Raw genomic sequence first — 21,412 nt, forward strand, 5'->3', positions numbered from 1 at the left:
CCAAGTGACATGCCATGTTAATGTATTGCACTAATATAAAGCTGATTTGTCAGATAATAGCTTTTTAATTGATTAGAAAAGGCAGTTTCTAAGACACGATGTGCCAAAGAACTTAACATGCAATTAGAGGGAGTGCATTGCAAAATTTGTATCTGGCTTGTGGTTTAGGGATCGTGGCAAAACTCCCCCGCCTTTTTTCACCGGTGTAATTCCTGACTTGACTTTCCCCCCGAGTTTCCCCCTCGGCTCAATAAAGCGAGGCCCCCCCCCCCACCCCCCCAGACGAGGCTTCTGTGTGGAACAGTACTGTTTACAAGGCAGTGCTGGCAAGTACTCTTTTGGTTTTAGTGTTTTTGAGATTGAATGGTCGTGCAGAAATCAACGTGGACTGCTGATCACCCCTCGCATGCCAAAACACAACAGACCTGCTCGGGCTGTTACTGTACTACAGACAGCAGCCGTCTGGAGCCCGTTGAAAGCCCGCATGATGAAGCACTGCAGACTGGCTCACTCCTTTTTTGGTGTTGAAAAATGTTTGTGCTGGAAAGTGGAGTCAGACGCAGAAAATCTGCATGTATTGAAATGTACAGTCGCTGCCAAAAAAAAAAAAGCTCTCGGTTGTCAATACACACAAGGGAAGAATAGCGCTCTGGGCAGGTATAGCTGTGTTTGCATGTTTCTAGATTTTGAATATCAGTGCCCATGAAAGACGAGGGAGTCCAATGTGTTGCAGGAGAGCAGCTACGCTAGGGAAGCCACAAAGAACCTCCAGGACCCTTGATCCTGACCTGAACATCCTCCTACTTCCCAGCTGTCCAATCCTGGCTCTCTCTTCTAATCTGAGGCTTGCATCATATCAGGAGCTATTTTAATGATCTAATCAGTGGCTGATCTAAATAGTGCCGCCCTTTAACTGGATTGATCAAGCTGGGGATTTCATCTATAGGGGATTTATTCACTTCTTTACACAGAAATCAGGCACATTGCAGGGCGGCCGCATTAAGATCTGCCACTAACGTAGACCTCAAACTGTCCGCTGTCCACTAGGTGACACCACCAAACGTGTGACACGCCCCTCCCTAGACAGACTCGAACCCAGGTCTCCAGAGACTGTGCATTTACTCGCTCTCCACCTTGCCCTGGAGTCTTCCGATTCCAACTGGATATCAAAGCGCTCCTGATAATGAGGGAGGGGCTGTGGAGAGCAAAATCTGTGTCCTTGCAGTCTGCACAGCTGGTACCCGCGGGATGCTTGTCTGTCTGGCTAATTACAGCCTGGCATCGCTGCCTGTCTGGGACCCCCCTCTGACAGCCCGTACATGCAGGACGAGCGGTGCGGGGGATCATAACGACGCTGTCTCTCTGGGGGGGCCGGCAGGGGGAACCCTGTTATTTTATTAGGAGGATTAAAAAAAATTCATGTATTCATATTTCTTTTCTTCCCTTCGTTCGTCATTTGTATGGATTTAGCTTTGTTCTTTTGATAGTGAATGTAATTCAAGGGGTGTGGGGAGAGGGGGGGTTTCATTAGCTTAGCGCACTGGGGACGGCAGTCTCCAGGATCTCTGAAAGAAAACAGCTATTGAAGAAATTTAAAAAGGCTTATAACATGCAATGCATCTAGGTTTCTTGCATTGTAACTAAAAGGAAGCAGCTGCACTAACCTGAGCTAGACTGTAATCCAGCTACAGAGACGAGGCTGCAGGGTGAGAGCAGGGGACAGAGATCCCTGATTCAACCCCCAGATCAGCCACAAGCTCACTGGACACTTCACAAGAAACACTCCCCTTGCGCTGCAGTTTAATGGGAATGAGCCAGGTTTGAAACATTTTAAAACTGATCTGCGAGGAGATCAAAACGGGCTCTGAACCGAAGTTTTCGAATCTGGTTCTCATGCCGCTGTGCTTGAGGTGCATTCATGTGCAGCAGCCTGCTTCCCTGCACGTAGCAATACCAGCAGTGCCCTCCAGGTGGGATCCTGTAGTTAAATAAACTAACATGCTGGCCCTGCCTCGGCGTTCACAGATTCGTTAAAATGGAAGGTCCCTTTCATGCATGGTAATTACCTCAAGCCATGCCAGGCTGTCCTACTGCATGAGCCTAACTGCTAACAGCTGAGCTTAACTGGGCTTATCCCTCAGGACACAGGCTCAGGTGCTGGGATGATCTGATTATTAAAACAGGCGCTGCTTCATATGTATTCAGTGGCAAAAATGATCATGTTCCTACTTGTTTTCCCCAGTCCCGTCCCCATCTCATGATGGAGGGCTCCTCCAGCTGTCAGAACAGAGGCTGGGGTAGATAGGGGGTCTCAGTCTGGCTTGTAGGGTTGGGAGTCGACTGTTTTCGCTATGTGACTGGCATGCTGAGTCTAGAGAGGTACAATCTGTGTGCCCCCCTGATGAGCACTGGGGGGGGGATCAGGGGGTGATCAGACATCCGCCAAATATTTATAAGAGGCACAGCTGTTCATCTTGCTCTCACAGTTACACCACACCTGTGTTGGAAGCCCTCTCTCCATCACATGGGTATTACGTATCGTTGTCAAACACAGATGGAGAAAACCTCCTACCCAGAACTGGTACGTGGATTTGAAGAGGGATTCAAGTGGTCAGAAAACTGTGGGGTGCTCCCTCCCTCCCTCAGGAGAGACTGCAAGGAAGAGGAGTCGGCAGCATTATCTTAAAAGGCTCCTAATGTGCAAGGGATTAGCAGAGACAACTGCTGCAGGAAACAAAGTAAATTATTAATGGAGGGGGAGTGCAGGTACAGACAATGTACAATAGCTCTGAGCCCTCCTCGACACTCCTGGGGGACAGTGTTGTTCTTATTTAAGAGATAATAGCAGCCACAGGATCAATCGCTCCAGCACAACCATGCACACAGCTAAACCAGCATGACGATTTATGCAAGGCTAACAGTTCCAGGAAATATAAAAACAGAAAAGCGTCACAAGAGCGGCTTTCATCCATTTCAGAAGAAAAAAATACCTAAAAACACAGCCCCATGAATGTAGTTCGAAACCTCCAGGTTCAATATGATCTCGTTGTAAATCATTTGTGACATGCTTTAATGCAAAGGGTCGTGCCGTTCGCTTTAATGTTAGTTCGGGGCTTGCAGTCTGCACATGAACGAATGTAATGTATACTGAAGCCTGGTGTTCCATTTTAATGACCTTGTGGAGTTTCCTGTGAAGCTGAAGCGGAAGTATATAACTCCTGCTCAAAGGGTTTGTACGGAAGGGGGTTTGGGCTCGCCGGCCACTTCAAAAGACCTCATATTAACCCCAACGCTCTCTACAGCCCGGCTTCCATCTGCCACCTGTGTTCAGGTTGAAATCAGCTCCTGTTTGTTTCCATGCGCAGCACAGCGCTTTCAATGAACTTCTGCAGAACTGGAACTCAATGCGACCGGGTTATACAGGGTGAGGATAGAAACGTGGCATTTAGTTCAAGATTGTTTCTATCTCGGCTAATACTGAAGTAGGCAGGATGACCGTGTCTCTGTTAGTATGCCTGTTTATTAAAAGTCAGAACAATGCCTTTGTTGGAAACAAAGTAAATGAACCAAGAAATTCAATAAAATATGAACACATAATCCATGTGATTTAGTGTGCCTGTCTCCGTGTAAGCTGCATTACTGTATATCAAAAAAAAGAAAGCTCGGCTATATTTTACACAGATATTCCCAGCTTGCTGGAGCTGGCCGGGTTCCAGTGCTGGAAACAGTACCCCCTTTGCCTCTCCTTGCACACTGCACCCCACGCGGGACCAGGAATGTTCCAGGAATGTTCGGAATCCCGCCCCGGCAGTGCTGTCCGGAATGCATCCCCAATACTGGGAGACCTTCCTCGGCACTATCCAGTCTGTCAACCCTGCACTGAGCAGCCCGTGTCCAGGACGGGACACCAGCGCCCCACCCACAACTGCAAACCCAAAACGGGGGCGTGATTTGATGGGTGCGATTCTCAAAACCTTTTAGTCCAAATCATTACTAGAGGTAGTTTTTCCCCCAAAAAAGTTACCAAACCAAAAACAAACAGCTTGGATAATTCCAGGTTTTGTTGTTTCTTATTTGCTTTCAAACTAATTTGTGTTCTTATGGAATTTTTTTTTTAGTAAATAGCTTTGAGGATCGAGATGGAAGTTAAGCTGTCATTGCTGTGTGAGGGTTTGAAGGTTCAAGGCTTAGTGTGGCTCTGCTACGAGACACAGTCGTCAGTTGAGCAAGACGTACACATCGCTAGCAGTGAACTGGTGGAATCCCCCTTTAGGGACTAATCAGGACAGTACTTCCTTTTCAGAGCTATTTTGCAAACTTCTAAGATTCACAGTGAGGTCAAAGCACAAGTGAGTCAGTTCTGTAAAGCAGTTCTCTTCAAAACCAGGATGTGATTCAATCTGCTCTCCCTCTCTTTCAAATACTCCACCTGAGCCTCTTGATTTGGGAAACAAATCCTCATGCAAATCCTGGTCGTGGACGAGGACAGTGACCCTCCTCTGGGGGCTCAAGGGAGGCAATCTGCGAGCCAAATTTCAGACAGCTGCCTATCTACTAATTTCTTTTTGGTCACGGTGTGTTTGCGTCAGGAAGCAGCCTAATACTGACACTGACGAAAACAAATGAAACAATTACCTTCAGCTGAGGGTTTTTTGTTCTCTTCTGGGGTATTTACAAACAGACTGTTTAGCTCTATTTACATAATGCCAGTTGTAGAGTAACAGCTTCCACGTCACATTGTCTGAAACCTGATTTTCTCAAACCTGTTTTTCACCATGAGAGTTTCCAGCGCTCGTTCTCGTTCCCAGACCGCACTGTCGCTACTGATCTTAACAATCGATCACCAAGTTTAAAGGAAGAAATAAGTTATTCTGAGTTACCCTCCTCTAGCTTGGACCGCACTTTATCTAATAGAAATTGACCTGAGGGAACTGTACACTGATAAAGAAAGAATAGTTATTTAATTCTACTGTTTGACCTGGATTTTATTTGGTTTGCTGTCCTTGGATATCCTGTTGTCTCCATGTTTAAATATAGGCATCAACATATATGTTTTAATGAATGCCTAATGTTTGTTGGTAAAGTGATGGCTTTTTAAATGATATTCATTATTAATCATCACACTGTTATGAACCCTGAACAATGATGTAAAAAGACCTCAATATAATGAATTAGTTACACAAACTATTAAACACAGACAAGAGGGCCTATTTCCAGGCATTTTTCAACTAAAGGGAAGTCCTGCAATTAGGGCACGAGAGAATGTAAAGTGATACTTCTTTTTTTACTCCACTAAATAACATTGCTCTTAATCAGCTGTGTTCACTGCTTGAAGAGCTGCTCAAAGCCCTTCTCTCCCTCTCCAGCCTAAAAAGTGAATTGAATTCTGGGCCCAGTCTGAATGCCAGTCAGTGGGTTGAGCAGCAAGGTGGATTCGAGCGGACCGCCTTCACTTGGGATGTGGCTAATCACAGCCCTCTCGCAATGGGGCAGTGCTACGAGGCAATGGTGAGAGCACAACGCCAGCCATCGGTAGAATGGTACAGCAGCGTTTCCTATTTTAAAATGCCTGTGCTGTCCCAGTGGGGTTACCCGTGCTCGCTGGTAAAGCAGTGCAAGACCATGGGTCCATATAAACAATGCAAACCCATTGCTGGTCATTCTAGAGCCCCTGCCTCTCTGGCCAGCAGCACACAGAGCACAGAGCACACAGCTCAGCACAGACCTCAGCAGAGCTCAGAGCACACAACAGAGCTCAACACAGACCTCACCTCAGCAGAGCTCAGAGCACAGCGCTCCCCAGTGCAGTCGCAGCCTGGTCCAGCCTATGCATGGCTCCTTTCATCAGGGCTGCTGTAATTGTAAGCCTCATTACCTGAGCTGCTTCCTGCCTCCACGTCTCCCTCACACTCGCTCCCGGTTCAGCACAGTTTAATCTTCACGCTGCTGCTGTTTTTGGCAGGAAACGCTATCCCTCTCTCTGAAGACACAGTGGAAAAGCACACTCTCTGTTCCCGCATAATAATTCTCTTTTTTTTTCCTGAAATGGCACATGGACCAGAGTAAACATTGTCAGGAAACTGAATTATGAATGCGCACACACAACAAAGATGTTAAGCAGAATATAACAAGTTTCCTTTATTGATTCCAGGAATCAATAGTCCCACTGCTGCAGCACAATCATTCTCATTCGACACACTAAGGAGGCCACTTGACTAGTTGTTAGCAGAAATGAAACAGTAATTAGTTACCTAATCTCTGTGATGGCTTTGGAGTGTGCTCAGGGAGGATCTTCTTGAATGCTTCTCAGATGCCTGTCTTATATATCTTACCTAAACATGCGTCTGTGCGTGTGTGTGTGAAGCTAAACCTTGTTTTTGCAAGCTTCAGTGTTCTAGCCAAGGTCATTAAGTCCCCACACCCCACTCAGCTCCTTGTCTTGAGGAGATGAACAGCATACCTTGCAGCTGCGCGATTCATAATATTTGTTTAACCTTCATTAACCCCACAACCCTTAAGGGCAGGTGCTGGGGTTGGCTTGAGTTTGACTGTGTCATAAACAGCTTGCAAGGTTTTTAGAGAGCTTGTTCTGCTGCGTGTGGCTCTGCTAGGGCTCTAGAAATCTCCACAGTGTAGTCTGTGGCACAGTGTAGTCTTGCAGGGGCCCCTCCAAAGATAAACCACTGGAACGGTTGCTTATAAACGCTTAGAAAATCTGTTTAGAAGAAGAAAAAAAAGTTTCTAAACCTGTCCAACTTTGCACAGCTACAGAATAATGTATTCTTTCCATACGGTTCTGCAGTATGAGAACAGGGGAAGAGCCAGCAGAAAGACTGCCCTCATGAAAGTATTTTTGCATGATAGTTTTGCAGATTTCCCCATGCTTATACTATGCATGTACCTTAGTTTACCTAGGATTGCCATGTTTATTAATATGCTGTACCATACCTCGCTAGTCTTTACACTGTTTAGCTGTGCTTTACCATGCTTTCACTATGCTTCATTGCACTTTGCTGTGCTTTCACTATGGGAAACCTTTATAAGGGTTCACTCTATACATTAAGGACACGTCGTACATGTAGACAAACTGTTTCAGCATTATCAATGTCTCTATAGAGTCTTACAGGGACTGTTCTAGACTGCACTGGACTGAAGGGCATTTCACATTAACCCTTTCTTCCCCAGTCACGACTACCAATTACATGTTATTCTTAAAATCACATTTTTCAACCCCTGTTTGAAAGGTCCGCTTCCGACATTAAAACCATTCCAGGTTTTACTGCCAGCTTGATGAGCCACAGTGTATATGTAAGAAGCTGTCGTAATAAACTCAGAGTAAAACCAGGAACGGATCAAACTGCAAATGCAACAGGAGTCTTATTTCCATCAACAGACGACCTTCGAATCCCCTGTTAAAGTCTCCCATTGCCTCCTACCAAGGTGAACCCAACCTCAGCCACAGTATTGTTTTTATAAAGACTTCCTGCAAATACCTGCAGACTAAAACCATCCCCTGACGGCACTACAAATAACATCCTGACACCTGTCATTAGAAATCCCTGAAGGAGGTGAGAGGCTAAGGGGTACGGTTTCCGAAACTCGAGCCCCTTGTGTTTTGGGGACAGGGTGGCGCTAGTTTACAGCGGCAGGTGTTTGCAGCTGTTTGCGGGCAGGATGAGGATAGGGCTGGGGGGGAGCGGCGGGGTTTAAGAACGATCAAATGTTTTTTTTTTTTTTTTTTTTTTTTTAAGTTCTCATACTCTGTTTTGCCAAGCTGGTGCCATGAGGCTTTCTGCAGCCTCTCAGGCAAAGCTCCTGAAACCTAAAGACCGCGTGCACGTCAGCATCTGGAATCACAGACCCTGTGTGACTGGAGACCCGGGTTCAAACGCTGTTTGCAATCATTCCGAGCGGTTCTGGGTTCTGTTGCCGAGTTATTATCCCCCGGTTTTTACAAGCCAGGCACTTAACGGCCTCCCATGAAACTACGGGAGCAACAGGACCCAGACCGCTAGAAGTAGGATGTAAAAAGCAAAATCAAATGATACTTCAAGAGACACTTTATTGCAACAGATTGAAATACTGTCGCCATGCCAATCATGAACTGCACTTGGTGTGCCAAGGCGTGTGAAAACCAGCATCTAATAGTGCCAGAGAGCCTCTTTAGAGTCATTACTAATGAGCCTTTAATGATCTACTTGGCAGCTGCTTAGAGCCAAAGGTCCTGTTAGTGGCAGACTTCACAAATAAACAAACAAAAGTGGATCACATGCGAACAACATTGCAGCCGGACTGCTTGTTGCTAATTTGATTACTCCCCCTTTGATGAACGAAACAGGAACATGAGCAGAGAGACAGGGCAGGGAGATGCACTTGGACAGGCGTAAACAGCATGTTTATTGAATGCTAACGCAGAGGTAAAGATCAGACATGCCCTTTATACAGGGAAGTCAATTCGTTCTAACATGGCTTTTAGAGGGTTTATTTTATTTCAATAGTTTGCACAGTAATTGCTTTTCGCTATTGACTCTCCAGAGGTAATGGATGGTGCGTGTGCAGGCGTACTCTTTCCTTTAATGTGCTTAGAAAGGCAATTCATGTGTGACGTGCTCCAATTAGACATGCTTTCCACCACAGTGAGTATGGATAGGCTTTTTCCAGCACAATTACTTCCATCATCCATTACTATCTACCTGAATGCAGGCGTGGCTGTCCAAGAAGAATGCGGCTAGTTTAAAACGATGATGCATTACTTCACAAATACATTTACTACGAAGAAAGGTGCGCTGAAACACTAGCTATTCAGATGTTTAAAATGTAATTGTTAATAGAGCAAAAATACCATTGGAGGAAAAATTACAAACAACTTACAATTACTAAATTCACTGAGCTATAAAACTGCCTGAACTCAATATTTCTGCTGCCTGATGGATGGTCTGCCATAAAGACATCACTGGGAGCTCCGAGCTGGGGAAACGGGCAGCCTTGAGCACATTGATTCCTGCTGAAGACTGATCAGGGAGCTCTATTGATGTCTGAATTATTTACTGTTCGCTGTAGTTGCCGTGTACCGACCGTGACCTGATTTTATAACCAAGCACGTCAAGCGCACAAGAAAAACCCCATTGTAAAAGACCCTGGGATGAGCAGGACCACGTGGCCAGCAATGTCACACACACTGTGAAGACCTTGTACAGTCAATGGGCATTTGTCCTGTGTTCTTGATGTTCACACATTCTTCTTGCAAAAGTCAAGTTTACTGACAAATACGCCTAAATTCCCCGTGCACTCTGCATCATTACTCTTTTCTAAGTGGACTAACTGGCGCTGTTGCAAAACTCTGTATCAACAATGTGACGTGTGAATTCAATGGTAGCCTATGCACTATTTCTTGTTCAATGTGCTCAGTGGATCTGTCCTGTTGTGGCTGGACCACCCTGCTTCCCCCTACTGGAATATTAACTGAGCAGCATGGGGTGTTACAATGCAGTGCCCCCCCCCATTGTAACACGCTGACAAACCAACTATAGACATCATGTAATGCGAGCTGCAGTGCTGTGCATTGCCAGCTCCTGGGCTGCTGATACAGTGAAGAAGCTGAAACCAGTGCAGGGTATGATAAAGGTTTGCTGCAAAATCTAAAACCTTTATCGTGTTCAGCATGTGGGGTGACAGACAGATATGAATATCAGTCAGCAATCGTGGGAACTATTTATTTATTCATTCATTCATTCATTATTTATTGCAATCGCGTACATTTCCACAGACCCAACCGTTAAAGACGGCTTTAAGGTCTGCTTTCAGTCAGTTGGTCTGTCGGTCCCACGTCACATGAATTCAAATACTGACCCGGTTTCAGAATTTTATAGAACAGCAACAAGTGATGTTACAATAAAAGCATTATTAGAAGCGCCCGAAGATAAGCATCCTGCAAGGCAGCTCAGCAGCCAGGCACTGGGCTCCTCTGTGTCCGACAGGTCATGCTTTTAAAAATGAACAAGGTTTGATTGTGTGCTGATCGGTGGAGGTCAACAGGTCTCGTGTTCCGGGCTCAGGGCTGCCTCAACATCTTTCTCCACGTTCTGTGCTTGTCTGTTTTGGAGGAGACAAGTCACCCCATGTGGCACTTGTAAACTCCGAGGCAGTTTGCTGGGCCACAGTGGGGGAGCCCTCTGGCCTCTTCTCTCCCAGTATAGAAAATAAACGAGTGAGTCGCGTGAACCTGGTGAGGCGACTGTAGAGTCAGTGAGGCCAGTGATAGTGACTGATGGGAACAAGGCTATTGTTCAAAGCAGAGTCCCTAACAAAAACACAGCCAGAGAGATACTCAGCCATGCAGAAAGGCCAATTCGATAGATTTTGATTGGGGAAAAAAAAAAAGTGTTTCCTGTTCACTCCATTATGCTGACAGAAAATCCAGGGGCATTCCTGCACCCGAACTACCGTGCCAAGCTTGCACTGATTTAGAAAAGGGGGGAAAGGAACTGGTGCACTTACAGAAGCAGAAAGACGGAACTACTAAAGGAGTTGCATGTGAGAGCTCTCCAAGCTAACATCAGGCTGTTCTTTGATTTTTTAAAGATGTGCAGCAGTAAGAGTTTGTTGTTCCTTTTGGAAGGGGTTGGGGACGGGTGCTAACTGAAGTAAACTTCGAATTGTAAAAGAAACCTGATAAATTCAACAGAAAACGTTTTGACGAAGTATTTTTCAAACAGGCCAAAAAGAAGGTGGAGAGTGGGCAAAGAGGGAGAGAAGGGAGAAAGAGAGAGGGGGTGAAGAGGGAGAGAAGGGAAAGAGAGACAGTGAAGGGGAAGGAGAGAGTGGGTGAAGAGAGAGAGAAGGGGAAGAGAGGAGGGAGAGAGTGGATGAAGAGGGAGAGAAGGGGGAAGAGAGTGGGCAGAAAGGGAGAAGGAGAAAGAGAGAGGAGAGAGTTGGTGAAGGGGGAAGAGAGAGGAGAGAGTTGGTGGAGGGAGAAGGGGAAGAGAGAGGAGAGAGTTGGCGGAGGGGGGGAGGAGAGAGAGAGAGTTTGACAGTGATTGCCCGTGACAGAGGGAGGGGGTGAGGAGAACCAGTGAAAGGGATGAGAAAGAGGAGGGAGGGGACGCTGAATATTTTTTCTTTCACACTACAGGACTCCGCGTTTTGGAGCAGACAAGTCATCCCATGTGGCACTTGTAAACTCTGAAGCAGTTTGCTGGGCCACAGCGGGGAGCCCTCTATCCTCTTCTCTCCCCTTCCTCCAAGAAAACAGACCCTGGTGTGCTGCTAACAGGTGATTTCACTGCTACTGCTGGCAACAACACTGTATGTGTGTTGTTAACTGTAGTACTCTCGCTGCCTTTTACTGTACAGCACAGTGTTTTTAATCAGCTCTTTGGCACCCGGTCAGGGAAATGTGCAGATGAACCGCAAACCAACTCAAGCATGCTGGCTTTTCAAACTACACTATATACTATTATAATGAACTTACTTTTATATTCCAGATTCCTCAGATTTTATGCATCCAAAATAGAGAGATTGGATTTATCAGCAGCCTCGTGGTCTGGCAAGCAGACAGGCCTCGTTTCTGTTAGATACAGTGCTACACTGTGCAGGCCAGTGTTAAACTGCCTCAGACACCTAGTCTAGTTTAGACTGCATTCCCAGTGATACAAGGTCCTGCCTTTATTACTCTGAACAGCACAGTAAACATGCTGGGGTCCCTGCAGACCCCAAACAGGCTGCCGCCCCCCCCCAAGGGCTACCCGTTTATATCGTTGCGAGAAAGTCCCTAAAATAACGCGCTGACCATTAGCAGCGCGCATTGCCAACCTCTTCAAATCCTGAATCTTTTACTGACAAATACTCCCAGTACCTTTCATTACACAGAACAGAGAGACTCCACTGCACTGCAGCAGGACTCCTGTGATTGTGAGAAACAGCCTAACCGCAATTTAAAATGTGTGTGTGTGTGTGTGTTTTCACAGCATTTTCTAATAGTTATGGTAGAGAAACTTTCCTGCTGCCAAACTGAATCAATGCAATCGCTCTTCGGGCGCTTAGACTTGAACGGCTGGCAAGGCAAACGCAAATGACTCACCCGTGGTTTCAAAAGCAATTCAAACGCAATGTGAAGCATCAACAGCTAATGGTCATTTAAATAAGGCTTGATCGTAAAAGAAGTGAAGTGAAACTGATATTATGTAAATATTTGTGTTATGATAATACATACAGCCAGTGCAAACAAACTGCAGCAGCTCTGTCCTTTTTAAACGATTCGTTCGTGTTTTTATTAAAAGCTACCAAAAGCCATTTCAATTGCGTTTCATAAAGAGAATTCGATAATCCAATTAAAACTTCACATTAAAGATAGAAGCCGCTAATGTTAAAAGTGTATATAATTGTCATATATATATATATATATATATATATATATATATATATATATATATATATATATATATATATATTATATATAATGCATGAATATACTTCCTCGATAGAGAACAGGCTCAATCTTTCTTTTATATAGCGCCTTTCATAGCGGACCACCATCACAAAGTGCTTTACAAGATGCAGTAACAACTACAAATCTGACGTGTTATAGTATTTTTCTTTACTACTGTTCTTAACATAATGAGACAGATTGCGGTCTTGACTTACACTTCAGGTAAAGCGATTCCCCTGTGAGTTTAAAGAAGCGTCTTTCTTGGTTCCCTAAAACTCGCTAACATTGACCGTAATGTTTTTGTAGTGCGTTCTTTCTAGAGCTCTGTGGGTGAACCGTGGACAAGGTTTAGCGCCCTTTCTTTTGCAAACAACTCCAAGTACAAAACAGAAATAAAAACAGAACCTCGCACAGGCCATAATAAAGGGGTTGTGTTAGCTAAATCTGCATAACAACAGCTCAAAACACAAATGCACACACTAGCAAGCAACATCACTCTGCCGCTGCAGTATCTTGTGCTGCAAAGCAAATAAACAAACTGATGCACGAATACGTTTTCTGTATAGTAATAAAAAATAAAAATAAAAAACACAACAAAAACAAAGCAGAGGTTGTGTCATGCAATAGCAAGTAAAGGAGCTCTTTGCTTACCTTGGATGGTTAATATTAGTAAGATGCCTAGTACTGGAGCAGAGTTCAGCTGTGCGAGTTTCTGAAGAGCCATGATGCTACCCGTGCGGTATCCTGACAACAGAATGAGAAGTTTCTCCTGGAGCGCGGATGGAGTGGGGAGGAAAGAAGAGGGAGGGAGGGAGGGAGGGAGAGAGAGAGAGAGAGTGTGTGTGTGTGTGTGTCCGCTGCTGCAGCAGGGGTGTGCACTGGGGCTGCCTGGGTGCAGGTGGGGGCCTGGGTGCAGGTGGGCCGGGGGAAGGGGGCGGCTTACTCGCTCAGGAAACAAAGAAAGAGCTTTAGGGGCGCAGAAGTAGCGTTCAAAGAAGTGTTTACAAACATTACCGGTGTGGATAGTGATGGATCTGTCAAGTTAATGAGGCGCCACATTACAGTAAATACAACTGGATGAAATATTGCATACATTACATAAATATTACAATACATATACAACGCAGAGGCTGCGAGTCTGTTATTACTCGTGTTGTACAAAACTGTTTGTTTTACCAGCAGTTATCACATTTGATACTGAAAGGTTATTCACATCAATTCTGTTTTTAATTCAAAGAACATGCACACGATGCATTGACGTCGTTTTCCGTTTTTAAAAACAAACAAATAAATAAATAATACAAAGCCCCACCCGTAAACCCTATCAAATCCGAAGAGCCGATGAATTATAGCGTGGCTTATTGTTAGTCTGCTGGTGGAAATCAATCGACATGCCAGCAGGCTGGAATTTCAGAAGTCGATGACGACGACTCTTGAGAAAAACTTTAAATGATAAAGATCAAATTCTCATGTTCTGACTCTGGCAGAAATATTGTAATAGTGTACAAATAAAAGGGCGCGCAACCTGGGAGGCGAGCCCGAAGATTGTTATTTTTTCTCCAAATACAGAAAGTCTGTTTTTTTTTTTTTTTTAATAACTATAACATGTAACATTATATTTATTTATTTATTTATTTATTTGATTTTTCTGGAACATTCCTCACCTGTCTGCTCTCAAACCACCACCTACCCTGAATCACAATGTCAAAACAAGTATTAAGACAAAAATAATAATAAGAAAAAAATGTACTGCTTGAAAACGTCAATTATCAATCAAGAAAGAACATATATGGAACTTAAACCTGTTTCTGGTTTTTGGACAGCTCAATAAACAAATGATTATTGAAGACGTTTCGAATGAATTTAACGGTTTTTTGGTAATGCGTTATTTTCAGTGGCGTAAATAATTAATTAATATGCAATTACCACTGGCTGAAGTTTAGTTGCATGTTAATAAATTATATAGCTGAGCCATGATGTGTGTGTGTCGATCATTAGACTGTCACGTAAGCGTATCTTTCCTGCATGTTTTTGAGCCTTAGGAGCTCAGACCGCAGTCTAATGATAGAGACACACACAGCATGGCATAGCTGTTGACTGTTTATTAACATGCAACTGCACTTCAGCACATGGTTAATTGCAGATTCATGAAATACATGCAGTGTGGAAGTTACCAGTTCTGCTTGGACTGTGGGAGCTGAGCCAGGCAGCTGCTAGGATTCCGTTCTGAAGCACCTCAGCTCATTGGAAGATAAGCAGCCCGTTCATTTCACAGGTGTGGGGTTATTTACAGTGCAATGAACTCACACACCTGCCAAGCTGTTAAGAGCCAGCAGCTGTTTGGGGTTGCGTTGATTCCTCAAACCCAGATTCGGTTCGGCGCGTAAACTCCACACATTCGTTTATCGGATTAGAAAGATCCCATTAAAAAGCATTATTAACAGCATTAACGCTCACTGCTGCGGTGCGCCATGCAGTGATCTTCCTCCGGGTCCCGTCGGGGAGGAAGTTTAGACACCGCGCTTTGTATGTGTTGTCTTTTTGAGGGCCTAGTATGATGCAAATGGTTGCCACAACCTTAACCATTTCCGTGCTGAAGGGAGGCATCCTCAAGAGGGGACACAGTGACGTATTAAAGGTTGTGAGTGAGTTACTGGCATAGAAGTGCCTGGCAGAGACATTCATTTTCATCTTGAAGACCTTCCACAAAAGGACAAAGTAAATAAAAAAATGCCTGTGGTCCCTCTTCTCAAATAGTTTAACTTCGTAGTTTACTCCCATTTTTTTTTTTTTTTAATTTTATATTTTGTTAAACAAAACTGTTTCAAGCGTGCTGTAGAAGCAGACTGTCTGAAAGGAATCAAACCGTTTAACAAAGGTAAACAGCAAACAAGATGGAAAGCACTTTGTAAAAAACATGCTTAACTTTGTTAGAGCTTCAGTAGAAGCCTGGGGAAAGCCTACTTTATTTCCGGAGATTGAAAGTCGTGTTGTGTCTAAGATGGACCCTTCTCTCTACTGTTCTCAAATGAAGCAGCCCAGCAGCTGTAGACCTGTGCTGCTGCTACTGCTGTTTTTGCAGACCAGCTGGGAAACCAACCAGAGGCCCTCAGACTGAAAGCATTTCCCGGGCCTCGCCTGCAGCTCCATGCCCTGCAGTTGCTGGAGTTTGTGTCACTGTCTTGTCACCGTCCCATTCAGCTGGGCGGCTGTATGAGTGGGAGAGGGGTGTCAGTTCAGCTGTCCATCTCGTCTCCATGCGATTCTCCAAGCTGTGCATTTAGCGGTGGATTCAGTCTCTTTACGACTCTCGTGTTTCCACTGAGGCTCAGCTATAGCTCAGCTGCCCCTGAGACAGCACAGTTCCGTATCTCACACCTAACAGGGCCAAACTGTGCAGTGCACAAGCAGGTCATTGAAAGACTGGAGACAGACTGGTTTGAACAATGGTAGCTGTTTACCAGCGCTTTCCTCTTATTGTGTGACGAAACCTCACTAATAAGACTACTGACAGCTTGTTTGCAAATACTCAATCCCACAGTCCAGCTTGACCTTTGCTCCTGCTACACCTGGCAGGATTGCACTGGAACACAGCTGTCTTTGACTGCACCTCGCCCAGACCATTCAGCTGATCTGTACTTGGGAAAAGGCAGTGGACGCTACGCACTGTAGCTCAGCATGCGGCCTCTGACTCACCTTGTCAATTTGCCTTGTCAGTGGAGATGGAAAGCAAGCTGAGGGAGTTATTAGATTGGATGTCTATTCAGGAAGACTTAAAGCGATTACCCTTCTTAAGAAAAGATCAATAAACAGAAAGATAGACTAGCAGTTCCGGTAAAACCTTGAAAGTCAGATCCACTGGGGAATTCAAACAGCAGGAGACATCGTCACACAGCAGGGATACACTGCTTTTAAAGGTGCACCATCTCACAGTCACGCTCAGTTTTACATCAAACACAAAGGAGCAGATTTCAGAAGTTTTTGCATCTGGTGCGAAGTTTATATATATATATATATATATATATATATATATATATATATTTTTTTTTTTTTTTTCTAAATGGATTAAAAAAAAGACACAAAATGTTTCTTACCTAGTTTTGAAAAAAAAAAACCTTCAATTAAAAAAAGAAGATATGAAAAGCAACTGATCAGATTTGCAACATTCTTCCAGTCTTCTGTGCACTTTTATTTTATCAGAAATGAAACCAGGACAGGCTATATTGACAGTCTACTTGGTTTACAAGCTCCTTGAAACCTGTTTCCTCCTCCTCCTTGCTGCCCCGTTGAGATAGAAGTGGTCCCATTTCTCAGCACGTTATGGCAAATGCACACATAAAAGCATATCTGAGTCTGGTAAAGCACAGTGAATGCATACTATAAGGGCTGCAGTGCACTGCATCAAAGCGATTCAAAGCCACATTGTTCATTAATCTAGAGGGTTGCCAATTTTATTGCACCACAAAGGCCACTATTACCTGCTACAATGCGATATCTGGAAATAACCAACAAGGTATAGGTGAGGTTCGCTTATAAAGTAGAAAAAAATCTCTGCCCACCACCCATAGTGTTACTGTGGTTTTTTGAGCCTTTTTTGTTTGAAATTTGTTTTACCTGAAATCTGATCTGATGCCGGCAGAACGTGAGAGCAGGGTCCTGGGAGTCTGTACACTCCCCCCACTCCTCCCCCCCTTCACTCCTATAGATTCCCAGGAATTGCAGTGAACCAGGAGAGCCCCAGAGAGAGGTGGCTTTATTTTTAGCCCAGGCTTAATAAAGCAGTGAAAGAATCCTAAACAACTCTGACAAGTAATGGGGGGGAAATCCACTGGGCTTCCTATCATAGAACGATTCACAGAGAAAGAAAGAAAGAAAGAAAGAAAGAAAAGAAGAAAGAAAGATCAAGAAAGAAAGAAAGAAAGAAAGAAAGAAAGAGAGTATAGAAGTACAGAATACACGAAAGAAGGATACAAGGAAAGGATGAAGGAGTGGAGGCTAGTTAAACCAGGGTAAACTATAGTAAATGCTTAGTGTAACCATTGGAAACATGTGATAAAACTGCAAAAACACTGTGGTAAACTTTTATAAGGCAAAAGACATTCCCCCCCCGCCCCCCCGCAGTCTAGTGCGTCACTTTTAGCTGAGAGTAAATAACACCCGGCATCTTCAGTAATGGGATCCCATTGTTTTGCAGGGATGACAGAGTGACAGCTGCAAGGGATTCCTCTCTCCTCCACTGACCCAACCCTCCCTTCGACCCCCTGTCCTTCCAGTCAGAGAGGGAACGACCTGGGCTGATTCACACGGCTACACTGGGTGGGCTGGCGCAACCGCCACACCTGTTTAGGTTTGTGTCATTCAGCGCACACACATTGCTAAAAACAGGGCCCTTCCAGCTGTAACACTGTCTCAAGAAAATGAATGCCGTGAAATGCGTGATTCTACATCCAGCAGAATGAGAATAGATCATGAATTTGTTTAGTGCAACGCAAGGCTGTTTGTTCAGTGCACTGCAGTACTAATGCAGGGTAATCCATCCATCCAGCACAGCAGTGGCAGGGTTATGGCTCTTCAGTCTACTGCATTAGTCATTTAGACACAGCTTTCCATCTGCCCCAGTATTACCCATCACCTGAAGAAACTGGGAAATTAGTTTGCTTGATTTTCACCCATTTAATAAACTGATCAGTCGATCAATGACATTATTTTTATATGGCGCCTTGAAATGCAAATAAAAACATAAAATGTAATCACAAATCAACGATAAATTCCCAGGGATTTTCCAGGAGAAAACCCCCCCAAAAAATTCAATACCCAGTCTAGATGTTGCTGTGTTCACACATGATGCGTGCCCTGCTCAATACCCAGTCTAGAAGAGAAGGCAGGAATGCAGGGAGGAAGGAAGTCTCTTTTTCCAAGCTGTTTGAGTCAGTTGTTTTGCTGGGTGGTGTCCCACGATGAGTGGGGGTTATTGTCCATTCTTTATTGGTGGGGGGGAACCCATTCCAGTGCAGTGCCATCACAATGACAGGGATTGTGCTCTGGGACATAGTGACGAGGCTGTGGGGTGCTCGGAGCAGCTGTTTCCATGGCGATTCACCAGAGACGCCGTTATTGACTGATTAATCACCATAAATGGCTCTGACACATTTTAGCGTCTGCTTGGAACAGAGGGGAGCGCACGCTGCAACACGCCTAACGAGGCAATGGGGGATACCCAGGTGGAGTTCGCTGTAAAATAAACAAAGCATGGAGATGTTTCACCTATATCTGGCAGAGAAGCGGTCAGTCTCTTCCTCTCTCTATTTACAGTATACATGTTGCCTTCTCAAAGTATACAGTATTTACAGATTATTGAATTGTGAGCAGGGCTGTATTAGGGCTGTGCTGATAGTCCTATTTTCCAAGTAAGTGCTTTTGAGAAGTATTTTTTCGGCAGGTATTAAATTAATCAATACACACGTATTTGTTAATGTGTTGATTTCAAAACAAGAAAAGCTGTCCTTCCCTCGCCTTTACAACTGAGTACCAATCAAAGGCAATTCACTTCTGACATTTGTACTGCAAACTGACAGTGAAAATGTTTTCCAAAACTAGCAAATGCAACTCATTTCTTTCCTTTTCTTCAACTTGAGCTGCGGCTGTGGAAACTGGGATATGTAGTTCACTGTCGAGTTTAATCAGGACTACAATCCCACAATTCACTAAAGAGGCATTTCTAAGGAAAATTAAAAAGATTTCAAATCAAAAGGATAAAAGAAAGGCAAGACAAAGGACAGGTTCAATATTTTAAACCCTGTCAGGTTGTCTTGACTGATGCTCAGTAATTGTGTAAATGAGGGAAACCGAGGGAGCGTGTTTTTTTTTTTTAATTATTTTTTATTTAATTAACACATTTTATTCCATTTAATTAATACCAAACAACTTCAGATTTCTAAATGCAATTACTCAAAGTACCGGCACACCCCTAGTGTTTGCCGTCATTGTCCCATATTGGACTGTAGATTTGACACCAAGGCTAACGCTCCTGCGATTCTTAAATCAGTCCTTACCGTTCGTGAATTGGAACCGCAGTATTGGAGCTTTCTGTTCAGTAAGGCTGCCTTCCCGTATGCACCCCATGGTCCTTGCACAATAAGAACACAACACGTACAGACCTGTTATATGGGCACTGTATTTGATTGATTGATTATAGGCTTTGATTGATTGGCCAGCAGGTACCAGTAGCAGGACTGTTCCAGCTGCCAGCGTGCGTTTGGTCCTCCTCGACCAGGGGGTGGGTTAGGGTGAAGCAATTCTAGTGCAGCTAGTCCTGAGAAAGTGAATTCTGAAGCCCCCAACCACACCATCCACAGGGAATACTGTAGAAGCAAATGGAGCAGCAGGAAAGGATTGCTTTATGGAATTACTGTGGAAGGTTTCACGATTCTCTTCTGCCCAGTGGGTTTGGGGAGGTATGCAGGGGTGTGAGGCTGAAGGTCAGGGGGAGGAGGCGAGCAGGCCTGGCTCCTGCGACTTCAACTGTTTCTCTTTAGCACTTTCCCATAGAAACTCTGTGACTGCAGTTTGCCCCCTTTCCCTCTCTCTGTGTGAAGAATGTTTTTTATTAATCACTTCCAGTTTTACTGGAGGAATTCCAAGCTTCTGCAGATCCAGCCGGGGGAAATGTACTCTGACAGAAAGGCAGGAGCTGATTTCATATAGATCACTTTGCACAAACTGGATGCATCGCAGGGCACAACTGGAGACGACAAAAGTTTTGCATCACCATATAGAATTAACTCATTTTGCTTCGTAAAGTCGCATGAAACCTGCTGAATAATGTTATGTTAACATATTGAATTACAAACCGCTTTCTGGTTTTTCATATACTTAACAAACAATGTGCCATTTCAAAATCCAACATGAAATACAGTACTATTATGGTTTCCGGTAGACTTTTGCAATATCATTCTTGTAGTTTCTTTCATAACACAATGTTATGTAAAATATATATTTTTTTTTAATGATATCTCAATCCTAAAATTCTAGGTGATGCAAAACTTTTGGCAATAGCTGTAGAACGCCTGATTTGAAAAGCTTAATGACTCTGGTTAAGTATGTGTTCCTGATTATATTTGCTACCGAAATCTTGTCAAGCAAACGTTCACAAGGGGTAGCAAGTTGAATGCTAGAGATGAGCAGTCAGCAGCATCAAGGGTGCAATTTTCACACCGATAGTTTCAGTTGTAAAGACTCAGATTTATCTTGCGGTCTCCTGGTTAGACAAGCAAGCAAGGGCATTTCCAGTGCCAGACTGAGTGGAGTCATCGTTTGGGCTGGTAGGTAGTGAGTGAGTGGAAGGGGTGGGGGGACCCCTCCTCCAGGGATTACAGTGCGATTGTCCCCGCAGCTTGTGCTTCTGTCATTAGGAACGATCTCGTTGTGCTGGACTGCAGGGAGAGGGAGTGGGAGGTGTGGAGCAGAGGAGCAGATGTGATTATCTGGAGATAACGAGAGAGCGAAGGCAGCTGTTGGAGCCTGGCTCCGCAGCTCTGCTGCTAATTTCACAAGCAGGCGGGGCATATTTATTTAAATTAGCTTGAGGGAGGATGCAGGGAGAGAGGACATTTTTCCCTGCTTTCTCAAAAAAACTAATAGTGAGACACACAAACAAAACCCTTTCTGTGCAGCGAAAGAGGCTCCTCTGCCCTCGGCTCAGAATTCACTCACAAGTTTGTGGCTATGATGGTTCTTCAAGGTTGTAAGGGGCACCAAGAGGGTTCTGTTGAGGCACTTGGATCCTTTTAGTTGTGAGATCAAGCAGCTGCTGGGAACTGGATGAGCTTAGGTGTGACGAATGACCCCCTCTCATAACTTTCATGTTCTTATGTTCTCGAATTCCAAGTGCAAAGTTTGCAGCTGGGATGGAACTAACACCCTCTGACTGGTATTTGGGCAGTATAAGGACACACTGTGTACAAGCTTGTTGGAGTGCAGTGTACT

General features: G+C 44.4%; 1 protein-coding gene across 3 annotated transcripts in view; it reads right to left on the bottom strand.

The window, feature by feature from the left end:
• mcama (melanoma cell adhesion molecule a) overlaps positions 1-13,236 on the bottom strand; it is a 29,491-nt gene extending 16,255 nt beyond the window's left edge. For 2 of the 3 annotated variants that reach the window (XM_041242383.1, XM_041242382.1), the window contains exon 1: positions 13,079-13,233. In XM_041242383.1, coding sequence (XP_041098317.1) covers positions 13,079-13,151 — 73 coding nt within the window. In that variant the 5' untranslated portion in view covers positions 13,152-13,233. Of the gene's footprint in view, positions 1-13,078 lie in introns of all 3 variants that reach the window. The other variant, XM_041242384.1, reaches the window with a different exon arrangement.
• Positions 13,237-21,412: the final 8,176 nt, after the last annotated feature.

Source organism: Polyodon spathula, unplaced genomic scaffold, assembly GCF_017654505.1.
Source record: "Polyodon spathula isolate WHYD16114869_AA unplaced genomic scaffold, ASM1765450v1 scaffolds_1277, whole genome shotgun sequence".
NCBI classification, from domain to species: domain Eukaryota; kingdom Metazoa; phylum Chordata; class Actinopteri; order Acipenseriformes; family Polyodontidae; genus Polyodon; species Polyodon spathula.